Raw genomic sequence first — 23,822 nt, 5'->3', positions numbered from 1 at the left:
CTGGAACACTTCCGGAGGAACCATTTTGTGCCTCATGACAGCACATGTGCCATGGCCCCTGTCGGATTCATAGTGCATCATTCCGACCATTTCTTTGTGGTCATATTTGACTATAAGCGACGCATGGTGCATGTCTTGGGTCGCCATATCTCAGAGGATGCAATGGATGTAGGTGGAGAGGATCCACACGACTGGAACGATTGGAGAGGTCCGGAATATTGGAGGAAAATCGGAGCCCTTCATGGATGGAGCACAGGAGATGTTGCAGACGTGTCGATCATACCTATGGATTGGGAGCAAAATGGAGTCGACTGTGGTCCCATCGCTTGCTCCGTGCTCGAGCAATGCCTGAAGTTGGGATTAGATGAGGAGGGCAACTTGCCGGACTTTGAGATCCAATGTGGTCACAAACTGCGGATTCACATGCTGCGCGTCATTGCTGGGCGTGTCAAGCTCTGTTGCAGCGACTACCTGATGCTCCTGGACAGCCCACGAGATGGATGGCAAGACAACGAGCTACCCGACGAGGATGTCATCAATTCAATCCAGAACGGGCGACACCAGGCTGAATGCCTCAAGCTCCAGCGGAGGCTGACTGTTGTGAGCGCCACATGCTCAATGTGTCAACGCCCCGTCGTCCATCAAGATGGAGAGCATGCCTCGCACAGTGGCGAGAATGGAGATAACACCAATGCAGACCAGCATGGTCCAGATGCTGGATCGAGTGAGGACGATGATGCCATGAATATGGTACATGCAATCGGCAAGGCGAACCTTGAAAAGCTGTTCAAAGCAAACAAACAACTCGCTGGATCTCGGAATCGCAATTTAATAGTCCCTCGTGCCATTGGAACGCACCTTCAACTCGAGCCAGAGTTACCATCTGATGTCCATGATACTGAGGACTCGCAACGCTCTGTAGCTGCCTCAAAATCTCGGAGGCGAGTGAAGAATTGGTATCTCGGAAGCACCAGACGATTTCCACGTCCAACCGCACCACTTCCATTGGCTGCATATGGAGGTAGGAGATGGCTGCCGGACGACCATGGATTCGACGAGTATGAGGGCGGACCTACGATTGAGATGATGCTCACTCCCAGGGATATTGATACGACAATGACATTCCATGCTGGAGGAATGCAGATCTCCACTGCTTGGTTAGACTGGGTCGATTACGGCTACCGCATCACACCGAGTTCATTTCACATATTCTATCAATGTGACCCCACAGCAACCATGGACCATATCATGCCTATCGGCACAACAGACTCCCATGATCCTTCAAATCAAGTTCCGGATCGTGTGACAGGTGCATACAGCCTGAAGCGACGAGGATCTGATCATGAAGAACAGCGCACAAAGGTCACGGATGTAGAAATACTCTCTGCATCTGAACTCATCGACTCCGCCCACTATGATCCCCCACTGCAGGATGAATGTAGGTTTGGACACAATGCCTTTGTGCGCGGCTGCATCAGTGATCGTTATGGCGATGGTCCCGCCTTGTATGTTGATCTGGAACGAGATGCTATTGCACTCTCGGAAGATGAGATAGAGATCTCGGTGGACATAGACAGCATCATATGGACAACAAAGGTGTTCCGATGCAAGGGGTCTGTGGGTGTTTACGTCGTCCCTCCATTTCAAACGAAACCAGGCATATACAAGCACAATCACACCTATGTCGAGATCACCATACCGCAGTCAGAAGAAGATGCAAATGCACCTGGTGGGAGGACGGAATGGCTGTCAAAACGATTTCCCATGTCTGCCATCCCTCACGTCTGTATGGGGCGCATATCATCAGCTTCATCGACACTCAATCTATACATTGCATTCCCGAGGATGATTCATCAGCACCCAACAAACGGTCGGAGAATCACTCTGATGCCAAAGGAGGTCTTGGATATATTCTGGGATAGGGTACTGCTTCCATCGATTGGACAGTGCACCGATGTCAGCTGGGCGCCCTACCTGAAACACACATTGGAGGAGGCGCGTTACAAGGCCAGAGGTGCGGACGGGAGGAGGGGTGGATGGGGACCTCCTAAGACCATCCCCCTTTCAGATGATGACTTTTTGGATGTGCAGAAACGCATGGAAGCTCGCATACGTGATGGAGGACCTGAGCTCAGCATGTATGGGTCATCTTTCTTCATTCTGGAAGGAAAGGGAATCAAGCTACTCACAAAGGATGGCCAGAGAGGGCGTTTCTCAGGACCGGAAGAGGCCCTGCGTCGCAACCTGTCTGACCTTGACTGGGAATACATGATGAGCCGGAGTCATGGTGAACTGCTGGTAGATGTGGGAGTCTCATTCACGCCCCACTCTCCGAACGTCCCACTCGTAGGAGTGTGGCGCTTAGACGCGCTGGAAGCATCATTTGGAACAGGAGGCTACAAAAGAGGGGAGATACATCATCACAACACGCTGTCTAGATATGGAGCGCTGCAGGCCGAGATGCAACAGGAGAGATCCCAGCAGACGCACATCGCATTCAGGAGCACCTACAACCTATACTATGAGTCGATTCGAACGAACAGCAACCAAGTGAATTTCGCATCCGACAGTGACGCCTATAAGCTGTCCCCATCATACATGGCTGAATGCACCGAAATCGCCAAGGTCGTCGAGGGTTGCAAGGAGAAAACATATGGTGTCAGGGATGAGTATAGGGTGAGCGGACATGCAGCCAGAATCATCCTGGAAAATGTGGAAGAGAAGGTCAGTGACACACACTCCAATCATCATCGACTGTAGAATGACTTGGGCGATTCTTGTCATGCAGGCCAGAGAATACCTGAAATCAGATCCAGTCCTGTGGATCCCATCCTAAGATCTGGTTCGAGCTTCTGAGGAGACGGGTACGGGAGATTCAGAGGACCCAGATATCCATCGTCAAAAAGAATCCACCAAATCTTGGCGTTCTCACTGGAGTGCTCAACCACATGCTTCGCTCTACCACATCAACTCCTATCGTCTACGACTCTCATGTCCGCGAATCTCTTGCCCTCCTCGAGTACAGAAACATCCTCGAAACCGCAGGAATGTTTTTCTTGCAGGACTTCGATATCAATAGCGACACCTGCCTGGATGAGGTGCAGCAAATTGATGACGTGCATGTACTGGCCCTCATGGGCGTAAATGCAAAGGCTCAAAGGGACCGGGCAGTGAGAAGAATGGACGCATGGCAAAGCACCGAGTCGGAACTGGAGGATTATCCTCTTGGTCGCACACCAACATGGACTCGACTCAAGGCAGCCATTGCCAACTCGCCTGCAATGATCATGAGACCCTGGATGTGGTCGCCCAGATTATCCGACACTCAACTCTCTGTCGGACGTTTGGTGGTCATGTTCACCAGGCACATGTGGTTGATGCTCACGCCCGAAATCTTCAAGGGCATCAGACCCCATCCAAACTCACTTCAGGAGGCCATGAAGTGCTGGACGATCACTAGCATCGATGACACTCTTGCTGCAGTCACATTCGAAGCATGCAATGCCGGACTGCATGACAGTATGGGCATCACTCCTGGTCGCATGGGCCCGAAGTCGAGGCCCTTCCTGGACAGGTGCACTCTGTTCTTTCCCGACCCTGATGCCGCCCATAAGGACAATACTCAGTGGTCTGGGCTGTGGGAGGGAGATGGATACATCGCAGAATTTCACAGGACGATGAAGGCAATGGATGAGGATCAGCAAGAGTTGCTGAAACAAGGATTATGCGAGGTATTTTCGGATCTTCACTGTCTTCCTGCGAGCGGTGCAAGAGTGTGGATGCAAAAGAACAATGCCATTGTGTTCATGACTAATCCCACATTCTACAAGATTGATTGTATTGGAAGGGGAGGCGAGAGTCAGAAGAGGGCCCCAAGAGCACGCCGCACGATGAAGCTGATCAAGGGTAAACGCATATTTGCAGCTGACCTCATGGACTCTCAACCCTTCGACGCTGATGGCAATCTGCGGAGAAAGACAGAGAGACAGAAGCGGCGGGAAATTCAGAAGAAAATGACCATGGCCAAGAAAAACAAGAGAGTCCCCCCTCCACCACGTTCACAGAGACCATTTCCCATGACCCCACTGGAAGATATTGCGGAATGAGCGATGGATGTGGATGTACTGTATTGATAATTTTTGTGAATAGCACCTTGGCCCCACCATTGCACTGAACTTGGGAACGCAAAACCGCTGTCCAAGTGCTCATATACCAGATGAACCTGAATGGCAGCTAATGGTTTCATTCTTTGGCGTGACAATCCCAGATAGATTCAGAACTGCTGCCACATGCAATACAACTCAATTGCAAGGCAACCATGGCCCCCTTTGTCGTTGGCTTGCGGGCATGAAGCACAGGATGCAAACCTGTGAATGTTACCTGCTTCCATTAGTCCACCCCCTGCCTATGAAGAGCACGATTTCGTAGATCAGGGTGCCGTCAGGGGCGACGATCCAAACTAACCTAACTAACCTAATGCCATCCATTTTTCATCAACACAATTTTATTTCAAACCTTGGGACCCTAGCATGAAGCGCAGGATGCAAACCCGTGAATGTTACCCGCTTCCGTTAGTCCACCCCCTGCCTATGAAGAGCACGATTTCATAGATCAGGGTACCGTTGGTTGAGCCATCAGAGTCTTCATCGACATGGTAGACCCCTGTGAGGGACGAGTTACTACTGAGCAAGTGAAAACCGCTGCCAGGTGCCAGAGCGAAACATACATTCCAATAACGTGCATCGCCTGAGTTTCCACAGCTTAGGGTGACCACTATGCATGGGAGGTAATGCTCTTCTACCCTCTGCATTGGATGCACGGCTAATAATTGAAGGTCGGATAGACATGAAGGTTAATGTGGAAACCAGGACGATATACAGAAGGTCGAGCGGCCAAAGAAAATGGGTCTCCCAGTGTTGGAGCGATGATCTGTCTTGTATAAATAAGAATGATCGGATCAGCAGATCAGCAAACAATGGGGTTGCAAGATACAAGCACCAGGATAATGTCATGTCATACCTAGGATCGATTAACAGATTCGTGCGGACCCTAATCATGTCAAGGCCCAAGTTTCATGGAGCTGAACAATGGGATGGAATGGATAAAGAAATTCGGAGGCTATGAAGACAGGGACAGTAAAGTGACGGGAATATGATGTGTGGACTCTAGGATGCTGGGGCAATCTCAGACTTGAGTACAGCACATACATACAGTCTGCTGGAGGAACACAATGTCAGCGACATTCAAGAGGAAATCATGAAGTCCAAGATTCTGGACTGGGATTGTGGGTCCAAACAGGGATCATGTTGAAACAAATAAAGGACGATGGGGCAGGCCAAGAAAGCGAGTTGTGCAGCGTCATGGGTACATTTGCTTGACCCCTATGTTCATGTTCATGACACTTGCAGGTAGCAAGCAGAAGGTAGATTTTGCGACTATTCAGGTGGACACATCCACTGGCAATGTCCAGAATTCCGGTGGAAAATGTATCATATGTGCTACCACAAGTCCAGTACCTGATCATTTGCCAGCCCAAGCGGATGTGGTGCACCACATGGGGATCAGCACTGCACACGATATATTTGAAGAGGATGAGATTCACGAGGAGGAAGACAGATTTGATATGCTACAGCGAATCGTGAACTCCGGCATCCTGGATTGGAATCCCCAGGAATCATGGACTGTGAAGCATAGAACACCTCATAGGCCACATATGGATCGACATATCGAGGAACGGTCGACATCGATAGAAGGCAGCAGAATGGCTGAGCAGGAGGACGATACACAACAGGATAAGCTACGTCGGCCACGCAGACAACTACCAAAGAAAGGAATTTCACGTTGCCAGTCCCAGAATTGTACCTCTATTGTCTTGTAAATTACACTCGACCACGGGCAGCAAACACAATACACGAAATTTCATGAATCACAATAGTGTCAGATGTGTCGTTCACACGACAAGTAACCCATGCCAGCAAGAATCTCCGGATGATGTGGATGGAATATACTGTGGGGTGGTAATAGCACCTCCATCCCTGCCGGTGCGCACAAAGTGAACAACCAACCTACGACAGCTGACAATACCAGCAAAGAGGAAGCCATCCTTAAAAACCAAGTAGTTCACCATACTTGAACAGTCATCAAATGGTTATACTTCAACCTGGCCCTTATAAAGCATACAGAATCTCACTACAGTATATAGGGCAGATCACACAACAAAACATATAGATATGCCAGAATACCATGACAATAGTTCCAGCCTCCTCTCACTTACTATGACCATAGGAACATATCTGTGGCTTCTATGTCTGTAAATTTGCGATGTACTATACCTATACTGGTGATACCAGATGTCTCTATCATAGCGTCCCAGCCAAAGATCGATTTTTCAGCCTCTATACGACTTGCCTGGCTTCAGGTAAGACTCATTCTAGAGGGCATTTGACCATCTGAACACGTTGGTCGAGCCGGACTTCGCTCTAAAAATCATGTTCCAAAGATGTCCACCCATGCCATGCTCCCCCACCCAAAGATCGATCTTTTCAGCCATCATATGGCTTGCTTATCTTTAAGTAGGACTCGTTCTAGATGTTATTGGACCATACAAACACGTTGGTGATGCCAGATTTGCCTCTAAAAATCATGTTCCAAAGTTGACCACCACCCCTATCATGCTCCCTCACCCAAAGATCGATTTTTGCAGCCTTCATATGGCTTGCTTGGCTGTAGCTAGGACTCATTATAGAGGTTATTGGACCATCTGAACACGTTGGTCGAGCCGTATTTCGCTCTAAAAATCATGTTCCAAAGATGTCCACCCATGCCATGCTCCCCCACCCAAAGATCGATTTTTTCAGCCTTCATATGGCTTGCTTGTCTTTATGTAGGACTCATTCTAGAGGTTATTGGACCATACAAAGACGTTGGTCGAGCCGGATTTGGCTCTAAAAACCATGTTCCAAAGTTGGCTGCCCCTGTCATCCACCCCCACCCAAAGATCGATTTTTTCAGCCTTCATATGGCTTGCTTATCTTTAGATAGGACTCATTCCAGAGGTTATTGGACCATACAAAGACGTTGGTCGAGCCGGATTTCGCTCTAAAAATCATGTTCCAAAGTTGTCCACCCAGGTCATGCTCCCCCACCCAAAGATCGATTTTTTCAGCTTTCATATGGCTTGCTTGGCTTTAGGTAGGACTCGTTCTAGAGGTTATTGGACCATCTGAACACGTTGGTCGAGCCGGATTTCGCTCTAAAAATCATGTTCCAAAGTTGGCTGCCCCTGTCATCCACCCCCCACTCAAAGATCGATTTTTTCAGCCTTCATATGGCTTGCTTGGCTTTATGTAGGACTCGTTCTAGAGGTTATTTGACCATCTGAACACGTTGGTCGAGCCGGATTTCGCTCTAAAAATCATGTTCCAAAGTTGTCCACCCAGGTCATGCTGCCCCACCCAAAGATCGATTTTTCTAGACTTCATATGACTAGCCTGTCCTTCAAAAGCATTTTTCCTGGGGGCTATTGAGCCCTCTGAACACGATGGTAAAGCCAGAATTGCCTGGAAAAATCGTGTTCCTGAGATATACAAGGTCCTCCTCCTCCTCCTGACCTCATGTATGTCACTATCCCGGTATTTCACCTCAATACCGATACTGCAAACATTGATCCTAAGGTATTTGAGGCCTGTGAATCGATTGGGAATGGTCCCAGACCTTCCGGAGGTCAGCATTATTGTGATATGGGAGGTTGGCTCAAATATCGGTATTTTGAACATATCTCTACAATCCAACCGCCGTTTTTCTTAATTGTTGGCTCATATCCATCCTATCAATACCCTCTATGATATGTACCAGCCCACCAAAAGATATTTTTTCACAAGTTTGAAACCTATTTCTATTTTGACCCTATAAGTGAGATATGAACAGCAGTAAGTGAGGAGCCAACAGGAAAAAAAGATACAGACGCACCAACATCTGGGATATGATATAAAGCTATATAATGTAAGAACCCAATGACCCATGCGTCACAACGTAGGGCCTGGCTAGACCCAGCATAAGCTCTGCAAGGGAGTGAAGGGATTTGTACAGCCCCAGCAGCAACCCCTCCCAGGCAGTACAGCCCAGGAATACTATGCCCTGTAAAGGGCAGAAGGGGTGCCGCCCTGCCTGACATAACTCCAGAATACTCCAGAAGCACCCACTATTGCAAGTAGGTGTATGCACAGACAGTTGGGTACAAGGAATACATGGATGGTGGTAGACAGAAGAAAAGAGGCATGGCAAAAACAAACGAAAAATCAACCTTGACCAAACAAAGGCAAATACACCACACACACACAATCATTGAGCACGTGACATAAAAAGTAAGCTTTTACAAGGGAGTCCAAGGCACCGAAAAAACCATGAATATAGTCTTTTGTGTGCAATTTTCTGTCTATCTGATGATGTTAATCTTGGTGGGATAGGCTGGTTGCTAATCCTTTGAGCATGATGGTAGATTAATTTGTATGCAGTGCAATAAAATTGTGAAATATGATAATCAAGTTTGAATTGATGTATTCTGTCTGATCACAAATGACATCTACATATTGTATGGCTCAGTGCGATGTGGCTTGGAATATGCTGGTAGGGGGCTAATGGGTTTATGGCTGGTGATGAAGACTTTGTATTTTGGAGTATCAGTATGGAAGGATCAAGTGAGAGACGAGAAGAGGACTATGGAGATGATACATTCCTCTCCATTTTCTTTTATTATCTTACCTTGTGCTCAGACTTCACGATTCCCTTGCTTGACCATTCATCTCTATACTCACCATATGCTCCTCATGCTCATTCTGGCCTAGTCAATCACTCAAAATTGTATATATACAGCCCATGTACATTCATAATGATAGCAGAATCTTGTACACTGATTCCCCGCTCCAAGTACAACCAATGCCTCTTAGAAAGTCTTTTTTTCTAAGAACCTGTGTTTGTGTCATCAATTAGCACGTCTCAAAGCTATGATGTTTTGTTCACATTTTCCTGTTGAACTGATAGTCAACCTTACATGAGGGACGAGTGAGATAGAGTATTTTGCAGTGTTTGAGAGATCGGTGGATATGATGGAGTGTAAAGGATAGGGAGAGATAGATTAGGGGGGACGAGGAAAAATTAAGGAATACCTAACCTTTTGTTCGTCCTTTGCTCTTAGTGATGATTTTCCTAACCTTTGCTCTTAGTCATGCTTCCTTTCCTTTCCTCTTAGTCATGCTTCCTTTCCTTTCCTCTTAGTCATGATTCCTTCCCTTCGTACCTTCTTTCCTTTCCTTTATGTCACCATTCCTTTCCTTTGTGTCATCTTTCCTTTCCTTTGTGTCATCTTTCCTTTCCTTTGTGTCATCTTTCCTTGTTCTTGGCATTAAGTCTAACCATTTTAGACATAGTTCTTCCTCTGTAACCAAGTATGTAATGCTTCTTTCCTTCTGTAACCGATTATATAATTTCCTCTTTCCCTCTCTAACCATATTAGGACTTTCCTCGAAGGAAAAATCTATGCCCCCATAATTTTTCAACTCAAATAGATAGCCCATGATATGCCACATATGTCATTAGCTAGGACTCATTCTCGAGGTTATTGAACCCTATGAATCAATTGGAGATACCAGTTTGGTCTCTAAAGATCATGTTCCAGAGTTGACTACCACCCCTGTCATGGTGCCCTATCCAAAGATCGATTTACTAGCCCATGATATGTCACATTTGTTATTAGCTAGGACTCATTCTCGAGGTTATTCGACCCTATGAATCGATTGGAGATACCAGTTTGGTCTCTAAAGATCATGTTCCAGAGTTGACTACCACCCCTGTCATGGTGCCCTATCCAAAGATCGATTTACTAGCCCATGATATGTCACATTTGTTATTAGCTAGGACTCATTCTCGAGGTTATTCGACCCTATGAATCGATTGGTGATATCAGTTTTGTATCTAACAATCATGTTGCAAAGTTGAGTGGTCTGCTCCTATCATGCTGCCCTACCCAAAGATTGATCTACTGGCCCTTCATATGATACATCTGTCATTAACTAGGACTAATTCTTGAGATTATTGGAACATATTAATGCATTGGAGATGCCAGTTTGGTCTCTAAAGATCATGTTCCACAGTTGACCACCCCTGTCATGGTGCCCTATCCAAAGATTGATTTACTAGCCCATTGATATGACACATTTGTTATTAACTAGGACTCATTCTCGAGGTTATTGAACCCTATGAATGCATTGGTGATACCAGTTTTGTCTCTAAAAATGATGTTCCAAAGTTGAGTACCACCCCTGTCATGGTGCCCTACTCAAAGATTGATTTTTTCAGCTTTTATATTCCTTGCCTGGCTTTAACTAGGAATCTTTCTGAAGGTTATTACACCATATAAACACGATGGTCATGCCAGATTTGTCTCTAAAAATCATGTTCCACAGTTGACCACCCCTGTCATGGTGCCCTACCCAAAGATCGATTTGTTTAGCCTTCACATGACTTGCCTGTCTTTAATTAGGACTCATTCTCAAGGTTATTGAACCATATGAATGGATCGGTGATACCAGTTTGGTCTCTAAAAATCATGTTCCAAAGTTGACCACCCCTGTCATGCTGCCCCAGCCAAAGGTCGATTTTTTCAGCCTTCACACGACTTGCCTGGCTTTAAGTAGGACTCATTCTAGAGGTTATTCAACCATATGAACACGTTGGTCGAGCCAGACTTTGCTCTAAAAATCATGTTCCAAAGTTGACCACCACTGCCATGGTGGCCCACCCAAAGGTCGATTTTTTCAGCCTTCATATGACTTGCCTGGCTTTAGCTAGGATTCATTTTAGAGGTTATTTGACCATATGAACACGATGGTCGAGCCAGATTTCACTCTAAAAATCATGTTCCAAAGTTGACCACCACTGCCATGGTGGCCCACCCAAAGGTCGATTTTTTCAGCCTTCCTATGACTTGTCTGGCCTTAGCTAGGATTCATTTTAGAGATTATTGGACCATACGAACACGATGGTCGAGCCAGATTTCGCTCTAAAAATCATGTTCCAAAGTTGATCACCACTGCCATGCTGCCCCACTCAAAGATCGATTTTTTCAGCCTTCATATGACTTGCCTGGCTTTATCTATGATTCATTTTAGAGGTTATTGGACCATCTGAACACGATGGTCGAGCCAGATTTCGCTCTAAAAATCATGTTCCAAAGTTGACCACCCCTGTCATGCTGCCCCACCCAAAGATCGATTTTTCTAGCCTTCATGTGACTTGCCTGTCCTTCAGAAGTATTTTTCCTGGGGGTTCTTGAGCCCTCTGAACACAGTGGTGATGCCAGATTTCCCTGGAAAAATCATATTCCTGAGATATACAAGGTCCTCCTCCCCCCCTCATCATCTGTATGTCACTATTCCGATATTGTACCTCAATACCGATATTGAAAACAATGTTACTGGGGTTATTGAGGCCTAGGAATCGATTGGTGATGGTCCCGGAGCATCCAGAGGTCGACAATGATGTGATATGTCAAGTGGGCTGAAAAGTCAGTATTTTGACAATATCTCCACAACCCAACCGCCGTTTTCTTTGATTGTTGGCTCATATCTATCCTGGAAGTACCCTCTAACATATGTACCAGCCCACCAGAAGATATTTTTTTACAACTTTGAAATGTATTTCTGAAATGACCATATAAATATCTCCACAACCCAACCGCCGTTTTCTTTGATTGTTGGCTCATATCCATCCTGGAAGTACCCTCTAACATATGTACCAGCCCACCAGAAGATATTTTTTTACAACTTTGAAATGTATTTCTGAAATGACCATATAAGTTTTCCCATTGATTCCATCAGCCTAGCCAGCATAGTACTGCATGACGGCAATCGCTCATTGTTGTCTCGACTGTATGCGGTACTGTAAGCCTTCTCTTGAAGGTACTTCTTAGTTACTCAAGTAGCGGTGATCCAACGGTTCGCATCATTAGCAAGGGCATAGAGAGCAGCGAACTCCGCAATATGTTACTCCATAAAAACTGTGAGCATTGATATGACCTTGCCACGCTCGGCTCCAGGCCCCATGAAGTCTTGGAGGCTTTCTTGGCTGCCTTCGCAGCAATGTCTATAAATTGACCGGCTGCGATGGAAGTAACTACCTTGCCTGTTGCTGCAAGAATTTACGGACAAAGAATTCGTGCCAGGACTGACACCACCAAGTACAAATGAGACCGCGCTCAAGTGTACGGTGAAGACACTCACTCGATTGTGCTACCCTCAACAGGTTCCGCGAGTTCTCTGTTTATGTAGAGACCCAGAGGGATCGTGATGCATAGTTCCCTTAAACGTAATGAACGACTTGAACATAGTCTGCGCTGGGCTACTCATAGCCTCAGGACTGATCATGCTGGATAACTGGAGAACGACAATCTATGACAGTTCCCATGAGATGAAGAAAGAAGAGACTTCTCTTGACCGTTACGGTGCTCCGATAATATTCACTGCTAGACCTTCAAGCTGGACGCGACGGTGCAAAGGGGCTCCATAACCGATGAACGCTGATGGCCCCATTACGGTCTTGTATGATGGAAAGGCGCTGTATGGGTGATTGTGTGGACGTACGAGTCGACGTGCACAAACGTCGGTGGCAGATTAGTACCGGTAATAATATGTTGTCCGAAGACTCTACGCAGCTTCTGCGACGGCTCCCAGGTAGTGAATAACTGAATATGTCCGAATCCTAACTCATTGCCACGTAACCTCGCGACTGGGTTTGTGGAACAGAGCCAAAACTCTCAAAACCATGGATGGCAGTCCCCTCCGTCCCATCGGTACACCTGAGTTGCATCACCCACAACTAACACAGCTCTTGCCATCCATGCACCGTTGTACACTTTTTCGATCCACCACCGCAGTACGGGGTGGCGCATGAACCATTTGAAGTAGACATAATATCTAGTATGCAACATCAGCCACGTTCCCGATAATGCTGCATGCGACATACCTCCACCGGTACGCATTAATGACCCTTGGGTTGACATACATGCGCTGTAGATTGAACTGTCGCCTAAGGTCATACGGTAGTAAGAAGCTTTCAGACGAAAAGCATTCCTCTGGCACAGAGACGCGGAATTCTATTGGGGGAGTCAGAGCAGGACTAGGACCGCGCATAGAAGCATCTTGCGTTGCCGGGTGGGTTGAGGGCAATTCATATGGCAAAGGATCGTTTGAAAGCGTGCGGTTAGAGCGCAAGGCTATAGGAATAAGAGGATCTGCAGTGAAGACGGTGATACCGTTCCAGCAGGCGAAGACGGGTGCGGGAGAATCCTCCTGCATGGCATGATAGTCAGCCTCGTCGAAGAAATATGGCCAGCTATGTGTCGAATCAATTGAATTAGACTGTCTACATGAACACGAAGTTGGCAACTCACATTGCACTGGCTAGCCTTGCCTGTCGATCTCGGAGAACCCACATATCAAATGCGCTTCCGGCCATTAGAACCATAGGTATGTCGTAGCAGCTGAATGTACCTACCCAAAATGCCCAAAGTCTAGCCCGCATGCCACATCGTAGTCTCCGCCATTTGTCTCCAATAACTCCACCAAGCTCTCAGGCTCGATAAATATGTCATTCGAGAACATGACCCTATCATACCCTCCTGCCACTAAGGGTTCCAGTGCACGGTTACGCGTAGCCGCTAAGAATTCGATGCGTTCGCCCCCGCCCATATAGTCAGGTCTCGAAATTGTCTCATCTCCTGTGAGTATGCGCCGCGACACACCCAAAAGCTCAAGGTCTGCATCTAGCGCCTGAAGGAGCTGAGGGGAGCTATCGGTACTGTGACTCTCAACAACAGAGACGAACACATTGTCCGGACCGAGATAATGGATGACTTTGATAAGAGAGTTGTGCCAGTAGGGAATAACTAGTTCATTGTTGTAGAACAACGCAGCAATGAATATTTTCTCTGAAGCCACATAAGCTACCTTCGATTCGATATGTTGAGAAAACGTACCTTGCTTTCCGTAGCCTTGTCTTCGAGGATGATCAACAGCCGACTGAATTGAGTCCCTGTAGCGCACATCACCAGGTTGTTCATAATGCAGTCCGACCCACGTGCTCGCGCAAAAAAGTACGATGTATGCGAGAAGTTGTATCCACCACCATTTGGGATGCGGCACCACAAGATGCGCAGTAGGAGACACTGGTCTAGAGCGCTCACTACCTTCTTCAACATTTTCCAGCAGCGCATTTTCTTCCTCGGCAGCGTCGAATAGTTCAGTTGGTGCGTCGGTGGTGCCATTTCGCTGGAGCATGACATACCCTTGCTGAGAAAGGTTCATGCCTCCGACCGTGCCATTCCATCGGTTGATGAGCAGGGGAAGTACAAATCGCGATACTTGAATGAAGGCAAAGATGGGGACTACGAAGAGGAGTAGAAGTAGGAACCTCCAGCTTAAGGGGAAAGCGGGTCGCCATCCAGAGAATCCCCAAAAGAACGCCACGGAAAACACTATCTCAGTTATGATGTAAAGCGCAACGAGGATCGAGAAGGAGAGGAGACCAGGATTGCGTGAAATTGAGTGAAAACCGCGAGAGATAATGTGGAGAATGACCTTTGGAGTTGGGCAGACATGAGCGACTCTGAATTTTCTAGGGAGAAAAGACATGAATGAAGGCAGTGGAATTGGTGCTCACCACTCAGGCTATATCACGTTCATTTAGTACGCCGAACCATAGGCCGAGAACGTCTTGCTGCGCTTTTGAGATCACAGGTATGAGTTTGTGTTGCCGTTTCCATCAACTCACCGCTTCTTGAAATTCTCAGCCACTATCATATATAATTGAACCCATTACGAGAAGTCTTCAGTCTCAAACGTTGGCTCGGGACTCCCGTCTCGATTGACTCTCAAATCTCGAATCTCAACGACCTTCACTTTTTCTAAGCTCATTATTGCGGTGACCTAGATGCGTATAGCTTTGGCACCGACGGTCGACCAGACTCGACCAGGGCATAAAGTTCTCAGCCCATTTTCACACCCCGGGGCCTCAGTACTAGTGAAGCTGAGTAATGTTCCAGTACTTATTCTGAGCTTCTGAGCTTCCAAGTTCTCAGCTGAATTCGAATTCACTGATTGAGTCAACTGCGTCATCTTTTGCCTATATCGGTGCCTACCTCAGCGAGCTCGGTTCTCTGCTAACTTATTATCTCTTATTTATTTGCTCGCTCCGGCCACTGCTAATCCTCCGCTCAGTGGATTGCCTCTGACTAGTCGATTTGATGTAGCTCGCTTGTCATGGTCATTGATCTTACCCCCGCTCACTCATCTTCCAGCTTTCAAATTGCACACATACATGGTTACTTGTTCCCCAACTTTGCACACCCAGCACGTAAGGGTATCGTTAGCGAGTAAGGTTTGGGATTTTAATGGAGAAAGGCGGCGTAAACTGGGACGCCTAGGCTCTCCTATGGAACGCATTTGCTGGTATCCCGTGCTCATAGGTCACAGTACCATATCTATTTCGGACGGCTTATCTCAATGTGAGTTCTCCAGTCTTCGGGAAGCCATACTGGAGGTATTTATCTTCCTACATTCACAGCCGCCCAAAGCACTTTCTTCTCCCGTACCATCTAGTGAGAAATGCCCAGTTTAACCCTGCCAGAGTGCGGACGCTACATCCCGCCTCCAGAAACTAAGGAGGACCGTAAGAGAGTTCTGATTAATATACTACGTTCATCCAATCATTCCGCTTGTAGTGGAATTTGCAGACCTAACTATCATTGACCTTTCCAAGGCCCATACACCAGAAGGACGAGCAGAGCTCTACCCGCAACTGCGAGATGCACTGCGCACTCATGGCTTCGTCTACGCTATCAATCATGGTTATACTCAGGCTCAGGTAGGGCTCGTACTCGTGACTCACCGCTAACGTCCCTGAAATACTATTGTAGCGTGACAGGATCTTTGATATAGCCGGTGTTCCTTTCGCCGATGTCTCTCCGGATGAAAAGAAGATATACACTGCGGATGTTGAGAAAGTCGGGTATTATGCCGGTTATAAAGCTCGTCAATTTTGGGTGTGTCGTATTACAGTAAGAGACAACGTTTGTGAAGCTTATTGCTATCAATCAGAAAGTCGACACGGATAATCAAATTCTCGACCAGATCGAACACTATGCAAGTATGTATTACAATTACCCATGTGGTAGGTCCTGCTTACACTTCGACAGTAAACATGAATGTCACAAAGCGTCCGCACCCCTTGGCCTTGCGTCCGTTCCTTCCGGAGCTCGATGCGTTCGCAAGTCACAATCACTTCAACATTCTCCACCCGATTCTTCGGTCAGTTCTGCCGCGATCACTGTGTTAATGTTTCATCTTATAAACAGTATTGTGCAGCTTGATTGCGCTAAGCCTCGGGTTGCCCGCCGAGACTTTGGTGGATAAGCACGACTTTGACCGCACGGGAGAAACGTCTGGTTAGTCTTTTTCTCTTGTATTTAGTCCTATATTGATGGACATCTTGCAGTCAGATTCATGAAATAGTAAAGGCCCCTTCTTCGCAGCTGCTCGTTAACTTACGAACTCCCATTAAGCTATAGGCGCTCGAAGGATGAAGAAGAGAAATCGAAGAATGTCTGGTTGAAGGGACACACAGGTATACAACGTCTCTTTTGCTTACGCTTGTCTTCCTGACCCGCGCAGACATTGGCAGCATAACCATTCTGTGGAGCCAGCCTATTGGAGGGCTGCAAATTCTGGCTCCTGACGGGAGATGGAAATGGGTCCGCCACATTGACAACAGTTTGGTTCGTGATTGACGAGCTTGGCGTGACAACCTCGAACCTGACGTTCCGCCGCCAGGTCATCAACACAGGTGACATGATGAACTTCTTCACCGGAGGATACTACAAGCCCACAATCCACCGTGTCGTTCAACCTCCCGAGGACCAGCGCAACTACGACCGTCTGGGTGTATACTACTTTGCGATGCCAGACAACGACTGTTCGCTTGCTGCCGTGTGCTGAGAGCCCAGGTACTGCAGCAGCGTTGGTATTGAGCGCCAGTGCCCTGATGAGGATTCTCCGTCCTGCGAGGCGTGGAGGAAGGGAAGGACGACGACGTATGGCAGGTCCTGATCTTAAGAAGGGAGTGGAACACAATGTCGAAGAAGAGGTCGTTGAGGGTATTGTGGTGAAGCACTACAACTGAAGTTGAAGAGCGGCGGACTATACTGCTATGACTTCCTGTAAGAATTAGAACGGGCTATGTATCGCATGACTGGATGCACTAGTGCTCTTTCGACTCCATATGCCGTACCATGCTTCACTAACACTGTCATCGACCTGCGATTCGTGGTTTTCTGGGCTAAATATGCGGACATTACTGCGCGCTTGTAGGTCGGTCTTACTAGCCAAAGGCGTTGGAACCCTTGGCATTCTCTGCGTTTCACTGGTGCACTGGTCGTCTCCGCGAGCTCGCAATACCATTCGCAGGCGTTGAGTCGACGCTCGTCCAACATCAAGGAGTACTGGTAGGTTCAGGGCAGGATGACAGGTCAGGAAAATGTTTGCTCTCGACTCGAAAAAAAAGCATTTTCGCAATCGTATCACCCGTGTAAAGGTCAGCATTTGAGATTCTCCGAAATACACACATAAATACATAAATGGAATTCGACGTTCAACACCGCATTAAGACGAGAACAGAATCAATCTTCTAAGTCTGATCGTACGAGAATGTAAGCGTTGAATAGTACATTGGATGAAGGTGACCTTTATTAGTCTCCATCAACCGGAGCTCACCACAAACGTGTGATATGTGGGTTTCGCAGATGCCGGCGGTAGAAGACGACTTATTGAATGACTGGAAGCACAAAGCTCTGTTGCATGTCCTTCCTGTGAATAGAGCAGCGTCATGTATCGCACTCTACTCTCCCGAATAATTGATTCCGCACGATCCTCGACAAAAGGCTGATTTAGAAATAAAAATTAGTTGCTTCCATTGCATAAGTCACTGACATTTCGTCTCAAGAAGCTTGGAACCAGCGAGGCGGTCCATCCTTCTGCAGCGCCTCCTTCAGAGCTTGATATTTTTCCTCCGCCGGCGCGCTGGTTGGTAAGCCTTCCCAAGGATCGCGAAGGCAATGCACCAAAAGCTGTTCCCTTTGAGAGTTTTCACTCGACGAAGTTTGGTGTAGAAGTAAACACCTGTCGCTGTCCTGACATCGCTCGAAGCCAGGCAAGTGATCTCCATCACGTCTCCTACGGTCACGGGGTGCGGATGACCCAAATCAACGCCTCGTTGGAACAACCACTCCTCTCCCACCAGGTATCCACAAAAATTTACCGTGACTACGATGCCTGAAGAAGTATCATATTACAGAGAGGCTTCGATGCAACTGCATGCGCTTACCTTGGATTTGCGATGATTAGCAGCGAAGGTGTTGGAACTTGGAGTAACGCGTGGAATCAAAGTCTGCGGGACGTCACGTGACAATGCACGTGCTTCCATTATGAGCAGCGCGTGGATCAATGTCAAAGACCGTTCGCCGGCGGCAACTGGTGAACAATGAACAAACACACGAACGATCACTTCTTTGGGTTCACCTACTTGTTCTTATCCTCTTTGGACAGTCGAGTAATCAAACTGATCTTTTTGTTTCCTCTTGGGATTAATTACCACGTTATGATTCATGATCTGTCGTGACCGTACGAGAATGATGAGCTCAACTTAAGCAACGTGAGCTTCGCGAGGATCAGAAACCATTTTCATTGTTCATTGCTGGAATTGTTGTGCAATAACATTGTTGCAAGTCAAGATGACGCACCCTCAGGCCTCATTGTTCTCCGCAACAAATCGAAGTCCACACTACCGACGTCATTAGAAACACCAACCACGTATCGATTCGCGATGGCTGCCTGGATTCTACCTGGGCCCGATAATGATCCAGTGAAGCGATACAAGGCTATCTTGGAGACTTCCCTTGTATTCTCTCGCACCCCTTGCAATATCGAATTTTCCTGATACTCACTGTGGCATCAGACGCACTCCGATCACTGAGGTTCCAATTCCCTGTTTGATTTTTCCTGTAGATGATGATCACGAGAAGGCGATGACCCCGGAGATACATATTGGAGAGCAGGAAGCTCCAGGAAGACATACCAGCGATGACAATGAAAGGTCCAGGGAGAACTTGAGGTTGGAGCGCGTGATTTGTCTTTCGCATCAACCGTCCCGAGGGTGTCATTGCTGATTTTGCGATCCTCAATCTTACAGTAGTGGCTCAGCCAAGGTAGAGTGAAACTGCAGATTCTTGCGCGGATCGTAGAAGCTAGGGGTGGTCTGGTCGAATAAGTAGGATGTTTGGAGAAAGAATGCAAGAATTCCTCTAAGTTCGGTCAGTGACATCACGCGGTCATGGATTTAACACAGGCTCATCCAATCATGACGTGATGACCATCGGAAACGAATGAGAGCCTCCTGTCTCAATGATTCTCGGACAGTATTTATGCTCCCTCATCTCCGCTCGCCCGGGAGGATGTAAAGGATCTATCAACATTCTCGACCGCTACACAGCAGAGCAGCTAATAGATAGATCAAAGTACAATAAATGTATGACACACCTCTCACACAGCCAGAACCCTTCTCCAACACCTGCAAGCACGCGCCTCTCAACGCCTGATCTCCCTCTAATGACCCTTGCCTCTTCCTAAACCGCTTCCCTCTCTGCCTCAGTCATCTGTGCAGCAGGAACAGCACAATCATGCTCGGCAATTGGAATTGAACTGGAAGAACAAGGTACGCATATGGCGTGGTCGACAAGTGGACCAGAGGTCTGAACATTGATCTTATCAGAGATAGGGCGGGAGTGAGACTCGGAGGACGGTCGTTGAGAGATGCTTGACCACATTGTCAGTCACTGGGTTAGAAGGGCATGACATGCATACCGAGTAATGATTCGATATATCTGATAAATGCTTACTGCAGTCCGTTAGATATTTTCAGCGCCAGAACATCCTTTCGAAAGTTATTGGTATAGATAGTCATCTCAACCAACCGATCTGAGCATTGAGCATCAAGTAGAGTCTTTATCGGTAGGACAGTATAACTGCGTCGATAACATAGAAATAGGTAGATACCTGATGGCCATGGTGGTTTGAGTAGAAAGGCGCGGGTTGTACACGCTGGCAACATTCCCACGGATTTCCAAGTCGACCACGACAGTGAGCGCAGTTGTTAGTGCCACGTTTGCCAGATCTTCTACTACTCACTATAGGCGACAACGAGCATGATTCTGGGAGGGTCGAACGGTACTCCGTGGTTCAGGGCATCGAAGCTGGAAATGCTCACACAAAATGCCTGCGACCCGACACTCCCTGAGCCCAACTACGCTGTCCATCTTGAGATCGCCGAATTAATCAACACCAAGAAAGCTAATACGTCTGTTGATCCTGTTCTCGCAATATCTAGTTCTGACCTTGAATTAGCCCACGAGAAGCAGCGATGCTCATAGCACGTCTAACAAACCACCGGAACCCACATATTGCTATTCTCGCACTAGCACTTCTCGACACCCTCGTACAATCGTGTGGCTACCCGTTTCATCTCCAGATTTCAACCAAAGAATTTTTGAACGAGCTTGTCCGTCGATTCCCTGAACGTCCACCTCCTTTTCCTGGACCAGTCATGTCAAGGATCCTAGAGCTCATCCATCGATGGAAGGAGGGTATATGTACTGATTCGCGCTGGAAGGAGGACTTAGGGAATATCAAGGATATGCATAGGCTTCTGACGTTCAAAGGGTACCGCTTTAGGGAGCTGCCTCGCCGCGCGGAGGCCCCCGCGGCGATGGTGAGTTCGTTCGTGGCTATGTCTATCTCATGCATTCACGTGGCAGTATAGGATATCAAATCTGCTGACGAACTTGAGTCGGAAGACCGAGAAGCACAGTCTGCTAAACTTCAGGAACTCATCCGGAGAGGCACCCCGCGCGACCTGGCAGTTGCGCAAGAACTCATGAAGTCCCTCTCAGGCGCAAACCCCGATGCAAAGCCCGACTACCGCTCTCAAGCCATGACGGAGCTCAATAAGCTCGAGAGTAAGGTTATCCTGCTCAACGAGATGCTCGATAACGTCGACACTGCGCAAGGGGAGAAATTCGCCTCGGGAGACGCGTATGACGTACGTCGACATTCTACTTGTAAGGTTGTATAGCTGCACACTTATTGTAACAGCAAGTCGCGTCGATATTGAAGTCCGCTCGTCCGAAGATCCAGAAATGGGTCTCTGATGCAGAAACAGACGATCCAGAATCCTTAGGTATGCCCTTCCCTCCACTCTCCGAGTAGGCCTCATATACCGCTCAGACGCCTTTCTGCAAATCAACGATCAAATTAACAACGTCATCACACGCTTCGAGGCCTTCAAGAAAGGCGATTACAGCGTATCAGCCAACCCCATCCCCGCTGAACTCGAAACATCCCTTATCAGTTTTGATGACAGTTCACATTCCTCATCACATGTCGCACCAGTAGATGATCTAGCTAGCTTATTCACCTCGCCGCCACAGACCCAATCTTACGCCCGACAATCAAGTGCTAGCGCAATGTTCGCTTCGCAACCCAGCGCGTCCCTGATGAACAATGCTTCTACCTCGAGGTCATCACCCGTTCCAAACACCACCTCACCACAACCACAGTTCGGATCTATCATGCTCGCACCTACCCCACCACGGGTGACGTCGCCGAGTTATCTCGGCAACAACGGGGGTGTGAGCATCCCTCCGAATTCAAGCTTGTCGGGAATGGGTCCGCCAGGATTAGGTATAAGTATAGGGTCATCAGCGGCAGGCATGGGTGTGGCCCAGGGTGGAGTCCCCATTCATATGAATACACCTGGATCAAGGGCAAGCATGGGTGCGATGATGGGACAGAAGCAGCCAACCTCGACGCAACCGACGCAGCAGGGGAAGGACCCATTTGCAGATCTGGCGGGGCTGTTTTAGGTATCGTGTTGTGCTGTAGGTGATGTGATCAATCAGGGATAGGTATATCGTATATCGTGATGGAATACGGATTTTGTGCGGATTTGGATCGTATCGTTCTCGGAAGCAAACAACTCGATTGGAGTGTACCGTTCGACATTGATCTGCTTGCCTTCGCCATGCTGGAACTATGCTCAGTTACTATGAAACTTTCAAGATTATGCGATTCAGGAGACCTGTTCAGACCTCATCTACGCTTCTTGATTTTCAATGGAAGAACATGAAAACATAGATGGTGCCGTGAAAAACCTCGGAAAGTCGGTGTCGACAGATGAGTCAATTCGATTCATCAGTCTTCTGTACGTCGAGCTGACCTCTATCGATTCTCTGGGTGAAGACTAGCGTCCGTTTAATGCTGGATCCACTGACGCAACACTCTCAGTTGCTCCCTCAGCTGAGCCCAACTATGTCCGTCATGAAAGGTAGGCCTGTGCACAGGCTGCCAGGCGTACAGGCATCTTTATCCACATCCGTCACACCTGTCAGTGCATGCTAAAAGAAATACCTTCGCAGCCTTTAGGCAACAGATAATGAAGTCTTCAAAAGGACCATCGGAAGCTTTGACAGTACATTCACGCTTTGCAGTGGCTCATGTTCACCAGCCCCGACAAAGCGTCTATGTAATCCCAACAAGCGTTCGTCCACCCCAAAGCACAATGGCACTTCCACCTCTGGGACTCGTATATATTTCAAACCGAATCCCCACATAGCACCATCATCACCGTGAAAGAGAATCAGGCATTCACATCGGACAGCATTAAGCACACTCGCTCATATTCCTCTATAATCAAAATGACTTCTCGCAAGGTGAATCTGGTCGCGAGCATCCTTCATGCCCTAAAACTAAAGCTTTGAATGCAGAACTACGTTTGCGCTCAGGCTCATTGCAGTGAAACTTTTGACAAGTTTACGGACCTGAAGAAGCACGAGGCTGGACATGCACGTCCGGAAAAGTACGTGTTCGTCCTATATGCTGGATAGGTCATTTACATGAGCTCTACGTTCAGCGTGTACACTTGCACCTTCCCTGGATGTGACTTCACGACATTGAAAAAAAAAAGTCTTGAAATCCACTACGCTAGACAGTATGTACTCATTCATTACCATCAAATATTCCATCTTATCAGTAATTTCAGCACTGGCGAGCAGCGCTACGGCTGTCCTCATGGTTGCACCTTCAGAACTCACGATCCATCCGCCCTGACGCGCCATCGCAAAACAAAACACGGATATGTTCCTCCTCCGCGCGGTGGCAATACACGTGGCGGTCGCGCTGCTGCCCCCGTCGCATCGGACGAAATCCCGTTGTCCCAGATCCCTGGTCCATCCTACCAACCCTATGCAAGCAACCCAGACCCATCGTTCATATTCCATAACCCAACGGATAACAATTTCCCCTTCACTATCGATGTGGCCGACTTTAACATGTTTAGCGAGCCCGTGAACACAGCCAGTGGGTGGACGGAGGGCTGCATGTGCCCCGAATTCATGCAAAGACGCACTTCGGAGATGCTGGGTTATGCGTACAGAGGTTAGTTTACATAGACTCAGAGTTGTCGGTGTGGTTTGTGTTCTTCGACGTTGTTTCACTCGCGTATGTCTGGGTGTTCGTTAGAACCGCACCCCCCGTTATATTACAGCACTTTACGATGTCACCTAAAGGCTAATAAGTACACTCTTTTCTAAGTGTCCCCCCAAATTATGTAAGTTAGGTCGTAGTTTTCTTGGCCCCTGTTTCCGGGGTCCTTCCGTGCCACTGGTA

At 47.7% G+C, this 23,822-nt stretch overlaps 6 protein-coding genes across 6 annotated transcripts; 4 read left to right on the top strand and 2 right to left on the bottom strand.

Annotated features, from left to right (window-relative positions):
• Positions 1-51: 51 nt before the first annotated feature.
• On the top strand, positions 52-4,106 carry EDB91DRAFT_1083354 (uncharacterized protein; the record flags this gene model as incomplete). Its single annotated transcript, XM_041315614.1, has 2 exons — positions 52-2,724; positions 2,838-4,106. The coding sequence occupies 2 exons, from the start codon at positions 52-54 to the stop codon at positions 4,104-4,106; spliced, it is 3,942 nt and encodes a 1,313-aa protein (XP_041175742.1).
• An 8,702-nt stretch (positions 4,107-12,808) lies between these two features.
• EDB91DRAFT_1055504 (glycosyltransferase family 69 protein) lies at positions 12,809-14,330 on the bottom strand (the record flags this gene model as incomplete). Its single annotated transcript, XM_041313924.1, has 5 exons — positions 12,809-12,968; positions 13,018-13,386; positions 13,445-13,498; positions 13,549-13,981; positions 14,030-14,330. 5 exons carry the CDS (start codon positions 14,328-14,330, stop codon positions 12,809-12,811), a joined length of 1,317 nt encoding a protein of 438 aa, XP_041175741.1.
• A 1,158-nt stretch (positions 14,331-15,488) lies between these two features.
• On the top strand, positions 15,489-17,229 carry EDB91DRAFT_1291856 (uncharacterized protein; the record flags this gene model as incomplete). Its single annotated transcript, XM_041324857.1, has 11 exons — positions 15,489-15,720; positions 15,773-15,915; positions 15,968-16,093; positions 16,149-16,197; positions 16,247-16,358; positions 16,416-16,495; positions 16,546-16,561; positions 16,613-16,674; positions 16,722-16,825; positions 16,881-17,022; positions 17,054-17,229. Exons 1-11 carry the CDS (start codon positions 15,657-15,659, stop codon positions 17,227-17,229), a joined length of 1,074 nt encoding a protein of 357 aa, XP_041175740.1. The 5' UTR covers positions 15,489-15,656.
• An 864-nt stretch (positions 17,230-18,093) lies between these two features.
• EDB91DRAFT_1083351 (uncharacterized protein) lies at positions 18,094-19,264 on the bottom strand (the record flags this gene model as incomplete). The annotated part of the gene is made up of 4 exons (XM_041315613.1): positions 18,094-18,377; positions 18,845-18,942; positions 19,049-19,103; positions 19,180-19,264. The coding sequence occupies 4 exons, from the start codon at positions 19,262-19,264 to the stop codon at positions 18,094-18,096; spliced, it is 522 nt and encodes a 173-aa protein (XP_041175739.1).
• Positions 19,265-20,215: 951 nt separating this feature from the next.
• EDB91DRAFT_1142236 (VHS domain-containing protein) lies at positions 20,216-22,126 on the top strand. Its single transcript, XM_041319039.1, has 5 exons — positions 20,216-20,457; positions 20,505-20,868; positions 20,920-21,198; positions 21,252-21,336; positions 21,384-22,126. Exons 1-5 carry the CDS (start codon positions 20,306-20,308, stop codon positions 22,019-22,021), a joined length of 1,518 nt encoding a protein of 505 aa, XP_041175738.1. The 5' UTR covers positions 20,216-20,305; the 3' UTR covers positions 22,022-22,126.
• Positions 22,127-22,438: 312 nt separating this feature from the next.
• On the top strand, positions 22,439-23,766 carry EDB91DRAFT_502378 (uncharacterized protein). The gene is made up of 5 exons (XM_041327498.1): positions 22,439-22,514; positions 22,574-22,867; positions 22,922-23,013; positions 23,068-23,145; positions 23,197-23,766. Exons 2-5 carry the CDS (start codon positions 22,853-22,855, stop codon positions 23,594-23,596), a joined length of 585 nt encoding a protein of 194 aa, XP_041175737.1. The 5' UTR covers positions 22,439-22,514; positions 22,574-22,852; the 3' UTR covers positions 23,597-23,766.
• Positions 23,767-23,822: the final 56 nt, after the last annotated feature.

The sequence above is a fragment of the Suillus paluster genome (genome assembly GCF_016628075.1).
Source record: "Suillus paluster strain FC165 chromosome Unknown EDB91scaffold_38, whole genome shotgun sequence".
NCBI lineage: Eukaryota > Fungi > Basidiomycota > Agaricomycetes > Boletales > Suillaceae > Suillus > Suillus paluster.
Note: the sequence above shows the minus strand (reverse complement) of the source record. Positions and strands in the feature narration are given on the sequence as shown.